At 47.3% G+C, this 10,014-nt stretch overlaps 1 protein-coding gene across 1 annotated transcript; it reads right to left on the bottom strand.

Annotated features, from left to right (window-relative positions):
• Positions 1 to 255: 255 nt before the first annotated feature.
• LOC108585269 (cytochrome c oxidase subunit 7C, mitochondrial-like) lies at positions 256 to 5,054 on the bottom strand. Its single transcript, XM_031667409.1, has 2 exons — positions 4,994 to 5,054; positions 256 to 1,130 (listed from the first exon to the last, which is right to left on the bottom strand). The coding sequence occupies exons 1-2, from the start codon at positions 5,052 to 5,054 to the stop codon at positions 883 to 885; spliced, it is 309 nt and encodes a 102-aa protein (XP_031523269.1). The 3' UTR covers positions 256 to 882.
• Between the last annotated feature and the right edge of the window lie 4,960 nt (positions 5,055 to 10,014).

Below are 10,014 nucleotides of genomic sequence, written 5' to 3'. Positions count from 1 at the left end.
GCCAACATGGTGAAACCCTGTCTCTACTAAAAATACAAAAATTGGCCAAGCATGGTGTCATGTGCCTGTAGTCCCAGCTGCTCAGGAGGCTACGGCATGAGAATCGCTTGAACCCAGGAGGCAGAGGCTACAGTGAGATTTTGCTACTGCCCTCCAGCCTGGGTGACAGAGCAAGACTCTATCTCAAAAAAAAAAAAAAAAAAAAAAACACCCCAAAAAACTAAATTTATGGGCTCACAGTTCTGGAGACTGGGAAGTCCAAGATCGTGAGGCTGGCACCTCATGAGACCTTTCTTGCTGTGTCATTCCACGGTGGAGGGCAGAGGGGCAAATGAGGAAGAGACAGCAAAAGGAGGCTGAATTCATCATTTTATAAGAAACCCACACCTTTGGCCAGCGCGGTGGCTCACACCTGTAACCCCAGCACTTTGGGAGGCCAAGGATGTGGATCACTTGAGGTCAGGAGTCTGAGATGCCTGGGCATCATGGCGAAACCTCTTTTTTACTGAAAATACAAAAATTAGCCAGGCATGGTAGCACATGCCTGTAATTCCAGCTATTTGGGAGGCTGAGGCAGGAGTATCACTTGAGCCCAGGAGGTGGAGGCTGCAGTGAGCAGATATCACACCACTGTACTCCAGCCTGGGCAACAGAGCGAGACCCTGTCTCAAAAAGGAAACTCATCCCATTCCCAAGATAACAGTGTTAATCCATTCATGAGGATGGAGCCTTCATGGCCCAATTACTTCTCTTTTTTTATGTCATAAGTTTATTGACAAACATATCTAGTATGTCATGAGTTAGAGTTTGATCCATTTCCAGAGGCTGTATCTCTTAAAATACTCTTCATATCTGTTGAATGGATGAACTGAAATATCCTTATTATTTAAGCAGTCGGTGTCTTACTATAAGGAAGGGTGCAGCAAATGTAGATCCAAAATACAAACACATCTTAACTAGTAACGCCCACTTGTTTTCCACTGAAAATGGCAAATTCTTCCCAGGGCCCTCCTCATAGTGGCTCCTCCGGACCACAGAGGTTGCGAACCTCCGGATGCTCTGGCCCAAAATAGTGAGGCTGGAAGCTCTGCGAAAGGCGCAGAGACCGAGGACGGATGAAATGGCGGCACCTCACCAAGACCTTGTTTTCACAGCCCAATTACTTCTGAAAGGTCTTACGTTTTAACACTGTTGTAGAGGGGATTAAGTTTCCAACACATGAATGGGGAACACATTCAAACTGTAATAATGTCTTGTGGCATTCCGTGGTGGTATATAAGACACCCCACAATCATTAATTATGGTGACTTGGAGTCCTCTATAAAATTGATCTTTCAACTGTGCATACAGTTACCCTTTCTTTTCCTCCTTTGTATCTCTTTTTTTTTTTTTTTGAGATGGAGTCTTGTTCTGTCGCCAGGCTGGAGTGCAGTGGTGTGATCTCGGCTCACTGCAACCTCCACCTCCTGGGTTCAAGTGATTCTCCTGCCTCAGCCTCCTTAGAAGCTGGGACTACAGGTGCGCGCCACCATGCCCAGCTAATTTTTGTATTTTTAGTAAAGAGGATTTCACCACGTTGGCCAGGATGATGTCGATCTCTTGATCTTGCAATCTGCCCGCCTCGGCCTCCCAAAGTGCTGGGATTACAGATGTGAGCCACTGCGCCCGGCCGGTCTATCTTAATAATAACAATTTGTGCCTCCATTGTGCTTTGTATTCAAGGAATTTCAGAGACTCTAGAGTCAGCTCACACCTGTAACCCCAGCACTTTGGGAGGTAGAGGAGGGATAATTGCTTGAAGCCTGGAGTTTGAGACCTGCCAGCGCAGCAAAGCAATACCCCCTCTCTAAAAAATAAAATAAAAAATATACACACACACACACACACGCACACGCCTGTTTGTGTAGATTAGAATAGGATACAGATCTATTGACAAATGCTATTAGAAGAATCATCTTCCCCCAGCTGCCTGCTGGGATTCAGTACCTATGAGAAGGCATAGAAACTTTGCCCAGCAGAGCAAAAGCTATCTATTTCACTAGGAATTTCGATTTTTTTTTTTTTTGAGACGGAGTCTCACTCTGTAGCCAGGCTGGAGTGCAGTGGCTCGATCTAGGCTCACTGCAACTTCTGCCTCCCAGGTTCAAGCAGTTCTCCTCCCTCAGCCTCTCAAGTAGCTGGGACTACAGGCGCCCACCACTATGCCCGGCTCCTTTTTTTTTTTTTAGTAGACACGGGGTTTCACCATGTTGCCTAGGCTGGTCTAGAACTCCTGAGCTCAGGCAATCTGCCTGCCTCGGCCTCCCAAAGTGCTAGGATTACAGGCGTGAGCTACCGTGCCCAGTCTTCACTAGGAATTTCTTTTTTTTCTTTTTTTTTTTGAGACGGAGTCTCGCTCTGTCACTCAGGCTGGAGTGCAGTGGCCGGATCTCAGCTCACTGCAAGCTCCGCCTCCCGGGTTCACGCCATTCTCCTGCCTCAGCCTCCCGAGTAGCTGGGACTACAGGCGCCCGCCACCACGCCCGGCTAATTTTTTTGTATTTTTTTTAGTAGAGATGGGGTTTCACCATGTTAGCCAGGATGGTCTCGATCTCCTGACCTCGTGATCCGCCTGTCTCGGCCTCCCAAAGTGCTAGGATTACAGGCTTGAGCCACCGCGCCCGGCTGATCTCTCTCTATTTTTAATTCTCAAGGCAGTCACTATGACTTACTGACTTGTACTCAATGTACATCCAGTTAGTCTGTTGATTCATGTAGGGATTAATTTCAGACCTCACTTGTGTAGGTAGCATCCGGTTACCAGTCCTCCACTGTTTATAGCATACAAGGTCCTCTTTGTAGAGATTCCTACCTTCCTATTCAAGGGATTCTCCTGCCTCAGCCTCCTGACTAGCTGGGATTACAAGCTTGTGCCACCACGCCTGGCTAATTTTGTATTTTTAGTAGAGACGGGGTTTCTCCATGTTGGTCAGGTTGTCTCCAACTCCTGACCTCAGGTGATCTGCCTGACTCAGCCTCCCAAAGTGCTGGGATTACAGGTGTGAGCCACCGTGTCTGGCATAATATCTAATTTTTCTTTGAAATTTAGTGCATTTTAGCTGGGGTCTTTCACATACCCAGGCTCACCTCTTATATCTGTTTGATCTTGCCATTTCTTATAGAGACAAAACGAATAAAGAGAAGGACATTGGAGGGGAAAACATTTTTGTTCTTCATTCCTCATGACTATGAGCCATAAAGATCTTTAGGAAACTCCTAAGGGAATCTATACTTCAGAGAAAGGGGGGCAGAGGGCAGTTGCTGAAATGTATCTGATTGTGTAGCAGGGCAGGGAAGAGAGAGACTTTGGTCGTAAGGAACAGATGGTGATGATGGGATAAGAGGTCTGAGGCCAATCTTGGGACCAGCAGAAGAAAACAGAAAGTCTTCTGGAAAACCATCTGTGCCAGGAGCTCTCTCACGCACGGTCTAATTGAGTGTTTCCAAATGTCTTCCTTGGAACTCTAGTCCTATGAGATGTCTCGTAAGAAGAGGCACCTGGGTTTAAATATGTTTGGGAGATGCTACATATCACATTCTTGTCTTGAAGAAGTCCTACAGTAAGAAATCCGTTTAGAGGCTGGATGCGGTGGCTCACGCCTATAATCCCAGCACTTTGGGAGCCTGAGGTGAGCGGATCACGAGGTGAGGAGTTTGAGACCAGCCTGACCAACATGGCAAAACCCTGTCTCTACTAAAAATACAAAAATTAGCCTGCTGTGGTGGCCCATGCCTGTAATCCCAGCTACTTGGGAGGGTGAGGCAGGAGAATCACTTGAACCTGGAAGGCGGAGGTTGCAGTGAGCTGAGATCGCACCACTGTACTCTAACGTGGGCGACAGAGTGAGACTCCACCTCAAAAAAAAAAAAGAAAGAAAGAAAGAAAGAAATTCATTTAGTGTCTCTCCTTCATCTCATTAGCAGGATTGCCATGTCAAAGGAGATGTGCATTTAAAATGTTGGAAGTTATTGCAAATTTGCATATATTTCTATGTCAACCAATGGTATATGAGACCTCCTTGTGACCTAGCATTTCCTGTTTTTTTTTTTTTGAGACAGAGTTTTGCTCTTGTCACTCCCAGGCTGGAGTGCAGTGGTGCGATCTCGGCTTACTGCAGCCTCTGCCTCCTGAGTTCAAGCAATTCTTCTGCCTCAGCCTCCCAAGTAGCTGGGATTACAGGCATGTGCCACCATGTCCAGCTAGTTTCGTATTTTTAGTAGAGACAGGTTTCTCCATGTTGGTCAGGCTGGTCTCGAACTCCTGACCTCAAGTGATTCACCCGCCTTGGCCTCCCAAAGTGCTGCCATTATAGGCATGAGCCACCGCACCCGGCCCCCCTTTTTATTTTTTGAAACAGAGTCTCACTCTTTTGCCCAGGCTGGAGTGCACTGGCGTGATCTGGCTCACTGCAACCTGCACCTCCCGGATTCAATCGATTCTCCTGCCTCATCCTCCTAAATAGCTGGCATTACAGTCACCTGCCACCATGCCTGGCTAATGTTTTTGTATTTTTAGTAGAGACGGGGTTTTGCCATATTGGCCAGGCTGACCTCAAACTCCTAACTTCAGGTGATCCACCCACCTTGGTCTCCCAAAGTGCTGGGAATACAAGAGTGAGCTACTGCGACCGGCCAGCATTTCCCATTTTTATTTGAGTGTGGAAACTTCTTTTTTGGTAACCCCTATTAATATCCCATACAGCTGTTGTTCCAGAAAATAGTTTGGGAATAGGGTCTATCTTATTTTGAATTTTTCAAAAATTTTAATAGTTTTTATACTGGTCTATTTTTAGTCTTCTACAGTCTGTGTACAGTGTGCATTACTATCCTCTTTCTATAAACGAAGAACTGAAACTCAGAAAGAAACTTGACCACTTCTTATGAGGTACACTGTCTCTTAACCCCCAACCTACTGAACCCTACCCTAGGGCACAGATGACGGCGGAGGCTGTACTTGCTGCAACATCCACTTCTGCTAGGGGTTGAAATTCCAGACCCCTTTCCTCTGTAAGCATCGTGCAGTATACAATGGTTAGGTTTCTATGGTCTTTTTAGCACAGTTGTCTATTTTCAGTGCATTGCAGGTTATTAGCTACTGTGGCTTTTCTCTGTAATTCTAACTGCCATATTTTGGAGCCTTTTTTTTGCTTTAATTTTTTATTAAAAAAAAATAGAGATGGGATGTCACTATGTTGCCCAGGCTGGTCTTAAACTCCTGGGCTCAAGTGATCCTCCTGCCTTTGGAGGCCGAGGCAGGCAGATCACAAGGTCAAGAGATAGAGGCCAGCCTGGCCAACATGGTGAAACCCCGTCTCTGCTAAAAATACAAAAGTTAGCTGGGTGTGGTCGTGAGCGCCTGTAGTCCTAGCTACTTGGGAGGCTGAGGTAGGAGAATCACTTGAACCTGGGAGGTGAAGGTTGCAGTGAGCCGAGATCACGCCACTGCACTCCAGCCTGGCGTCAGAGTGAGAGCCCGTCTCAAAAAGAAAAAAAAAAAAAAAAGGAGAGATACACTTCTTGTTTTTTCTTTAATTATTTTTTAAAAGAGAGAGGGTCTCACTCTGTTGCCCGGGCTGGTCTTGAACTCCTGGGTTCAAAGGATCCTCCTGCCTCAGGCTCCCAAAGTGCTGGGATTACAGGCATGAGCCACCATGCCGGGCCAAGATACACTTCTTTTTTTTTTTTGAGACGGAGTCTGGCTCTGTCACCCAGGCTGGAGTGCAGTGGCGTGATCTTGGCTCACTGCAAGCTCCTCCTCCCGGGTTCATGCCATTCTCCTGCCTCAGTCTCCCGAGTAGCTGGGACTACAGACACCTGCCACCACGCCCGGCTAATTTTTTGTATTTTTTAGTAGACACGGGGTTTCACCGTGTTAGCCAGGATGGTCTTGATCTCCTGACCTTGTGATCCGCCCACCTTGGCCTCCCAAAGTGCTGGTATTACAGGCATGAGCCACCACACCTGGCCAAGATACACTTCTTAGAAGGTATTGTCATCTTTATTTAAGGCTCAGAGAGATTGTTACTTGCCCAAGGTTACATAGAACCAAGATTCACGCAGTTTTGTTGGACTTCTTCAAAGGATACTGCCTCTTTTGGAAACATGTTCTGAGCTCCAGGCAACAACCAATGTTTGGAACCCACCTCATTGCATAATTTGGGACTACCCTAATCTTAAACCTCGTTGACAATGATTGGCTGCTTTTGACTCTAGAAATGACTCTCCTGTGTCTCCTGAGTCCTATTTGCCTATCCATTGGTTAAGATCTGCTTTGGTCTAAATAGAGTTAAGGCCAGGCGTGGTGGCTTCTGCCTATAATCCCAGGGCTTTGGGAAGCCAAGGCAGAAGGATCGTTTGAGCTCAGGAGTTCAAGACCAGCCTGGGCAGCACTGCTAAATCTGGCCTCTATAAAGAAAAAAAAACATAGCTGGGCATGAGGAGTACCTGTAGTTCAAGCTACTCGGGAGGCTGAGGCAGGAGGAGCCCTTGAATTCATGAGTCTGAGGCTGCAGTGAGGTTTGACTGCACTACTGCACTCCAGCTTGGAAAGCACAGTAAGACCCTGTCTCTAAATAAAATAAAATAAAACAAAATAAAATAAAAATAGCCAGGCGCAGTGGCTCACGTCTGTAATCCCAGCACTTTGGGAGGCCAAGGTAGGCGGACCATAAGGTCAGGAGTTTGAGACCAGCCTGGCCAATGTGGTGAAACCCTGTCTCTACTAAAAATACAAAAAATTAGCTAGGTGTGGTGGCACATGCCTGTAATCCCAGCTACTCGAGAGGCTGAGGCAGAATTGCTTGAACCAAGGAGGTGGAGGTTGCAGTGAGCTGAGATCATGCCACTGTACTCCTACCTGAGTAGGAGGTACTGTACTCCTACCTGAGTAGTGAGACTCTGTCTCAAACAACAGCAACAATAACAACAACGACAAGAGTTAGCTATGATATGATGCATTCTTATCCCCTACCCCTCATGATCTCTTGAATCTTTCCCCCTCTTTCCTCCCATCTGTCTGTCCTTCTCTTTCTTTCATTTTTTACAAAACTGGTGTGGTTTTGTCTTCTCTCATGATATAACATCTTCATCTTCTGCCCACTTGGGCATCAAACAAATGATTTTATGGAAGAAATCAAGACGAGACTGGGCTTGGTGGCTCAAGCCTGTAATCCCAGCACTTTGGGAGGCTGAGGTGGGTGGATCACCTGAGGTCAAGAGTTCAAGACCAGCCTGGCCAACATGGGAAAAGCCTGGCTCTACTAAAAATAAAAAAAATTAGCTGAGCATGGTGGCGCACGCCTGTAATCCCAGCTACTTGAGAGGCTGAGGCACAAGAATTGCTTGAACCCAGGAGGCAGAGGTTGCAAGATGGGAGGCAAAGTCGGTGATTCTCAGTGATTTTCCCACTTCCCCCACTTCTGTCCTCATTCATCTCATACCCCAATCTTTCCTACCTCTTCCTTCACCTTCTTACTTCCTGCCTCTCCCCAGCTAGGGAGGTTTTCCCATAGCTGGAGATGTTCCCTAAAGGGACGAAGCCTGGGGAAGGAGGATAAAGGCATAGAATAGATCCAGTGTGGAAGACGCATGAGGGTGAGAGGTACTTGGGCAAGGTGCATGGATGGAAATGAAGGAGAGGAAAGGTCTTCCCATGTACACAGGGCTGAGGACGCACAGCTCCAGGGTGACCACGAGGAAGCCGAGGAAAGAGCAGCGGGGAGGGAAGGAGACAGACATGGAAGGCAGGAGGGGGCCTGCAGAGAGGCAGAGCCACGGAGCGCACAACACAAGGCTGAGGCAGGTGACAACACAGACATTCTGGAGAACAGAAGGGCATTCAGGGAGGAGAGCCAAGGCCACATAGGGTTGACTTTTTTTTTTTTAAGGATTAAGAATGAATCACTGTTTTCATAAGCATCAGTGCACATGCCATATGTTAGGTGTTGCCGGAGTAGAAAACCCCAGGACACGACTTAGAACAGGCCCAGCAGCCTCACGCTCTGCCCTGACAGGGCCCTGTGGGAGAGCTCCTGGGCCTAGCTCTCCCCAGAGATGAGGTAATGCTCCTCAGGCAGCTCTGGGGATGTGATCCTCACCCCCCGCCTCCAAAGTGAAATCCAAACCAATATAAACCCTGTAAACCTTCTTTGACGGCTCCAAGGTTAGAAGAGAAGTGGAAGTTAGCCACATCACTAATGACAGATCCCCTGGTGAAGGCTCAGTAAACACTCGGTAATTAATAACAGAGAAAAGAGGAACAGGATAGTAATTTGGATCATAGACTCCTTTGAAAATCTGATGAAATCTATGGACTCTCTCCCCAGAAAAAAGCACATGTACATATACACACCAGGATTCAATAAACTAGTGTCTGGATGTTTGTTAAAATCCTGAGGCCAAGGCCAAGGCGGGGTCATGGAGCCCTGAATAAGAAGCCCTGACTTACAGTATATAAAACAGTTTTGTATCTGTGATCTGTTTTGTCCGACCAAGGCCCTGGAGATAGGGCAGATGCTGCCTGCACGGGACAAGCAAAGAGACCTGGGCACAGAGGAGGACTGACTTGCCCCTGCCTCTGCAAGGAGGTAGCATGGAGCTAAATTTAGAACTCCTACCTCCACGGCCAGTCTTGTCTTATCACCTACTGTAAATTTGGAACCTGCTGTTAGAAAGACAAACTTTTCATTTTTTCTCACATTTTTAAGTAGTTAATTGGGGTTTTTAGAAAAGGGGAGAAATCAAAGGCCAGGCATGATGGCTCACACATGTAATCTCAGCACTTAGGGAGGCTGAGGAGGAAGGATCGCTCAAGCCCAGGAGTTTGAGACCAGCCTGGGCAACATAGTGAGACTCAGTCTCTACGAAAAAAAAAAAAATAATAATAATAAATAGCTAGGCATAGTGGTGCGTGCCTGTAGTCCCAGCTACTTGGGAGGCTGAGATGGGAGGATAGCTTGAGCCCAGGAGTTGGAGGATAGCTTGAGCCCAGGAGTTCAAGGCTGCAGTGAGCTGTGATGGTGCCACTGCACTCCAGTCTGGGCAACAGAGCAAGACCCTGTCTCAAAAACAAAACAAGGCCGGGCGCGGTGGCTCAAGCCTGTAATCCCAGCACTTTGGGAGGCCGAGACGGACGGATCACGAGGTCAGGAGATCAAGACCATCCTGGCTAACACAGTGAAACCCCGTCTCTACTAAAAAATTAAAAAAAAAATAGCCGGGCGAGGTGGCGGGCGCCTGTAGTCCCAGCTATAGGGAGGCTGAGGCAGGAGAATGGCGTAAACCTGGGAGGCGGAGCTTGCAGTGAGCTGAGATCCGGCCACTGCACTCCAGCCTGGGCGACAGTGCGAGACTCCCTCTCAAAAAAACAAAAAAAACCAAAAAAACAAAACAAAACAAAAAAACAAAAAAAGAGGAGAAAAGACTATATTTTCAGGGTTTCAGGGATCACTTCTACAGTTGCTTACTAGACAAGTTTTTCTGAACGCGCAGAGCACCAAAATCAGGCCGGGTGCAAAGGCTCACACCTGTAATCCTAGCACTTTGGGAGGCCTACGTAGGAGGAACACTTGAGGCCAGGAGTTTCAGACCAGCCTGGGCAACATGGTGAAACCCTGTCTCTACTAAAAATACAAGAATTGGCTGGGCATGATGTCGCTCGCCTGTAATCCCAGTTACTTGAGAGGCTGAGGCAGAAGAATCACTTGAACCCAGGAGGCAGAGGTTGCAGTGAGCCGAGATCGAGCCATCGCACTATAGCCTGGGCGACAACAGCGAAACTCCGTCTCACCAAAAAAAAAAAAAAAAAAAAAAAAAAGAACTCCATCCAGTCGTCACTGGAAGTGAGCTGACTGGAGCTAAACCTCAGAACTGTGTGAGCTGAGCAGTTACAAGATGCTAGGAAGCTAAAAAAAACTGGTGGATGAAGTTATTGAGTATGAAACCCCAAATCAACAGCCACCACGTTTTCAAAGCAGA

This window comes from Papio anubis, chromosome 6, assembly GCF_008728515.1.
Source record: "Papio anubis isolate 15944 chromosome 6, Panubis1.0, whole genome shotgun sequence".
In the NCBI taxonomy this organism is placed as follows: domain Eukaryota; kingdom Metazoa; phylum Chordata; class Mammalia; order Primates; family Cercopithecidae; genus Papio; species Papio anubis.
Note: the sequence above shows the minus strand (reverse complement) of the source record. Positions and strands in the feature narration are given on the sequence as shown.

Coding starts and splice junctions, on each gene's coding strand:
- LOC108585269 (XM_031667409.1), bottom strand. CDS start 5,054: ATGCTTACAGAGGAAAGGGGTCTGGAATTTCAACCCCTAGCAGAAGTG. Junction 1,131..4,993: donor AGAAGTGGATGTTGCAGCAA/GTACAGCCTCCG, acceptor GGTCTTGGTGAG/GTGCCGCCATTTCATCCGTC.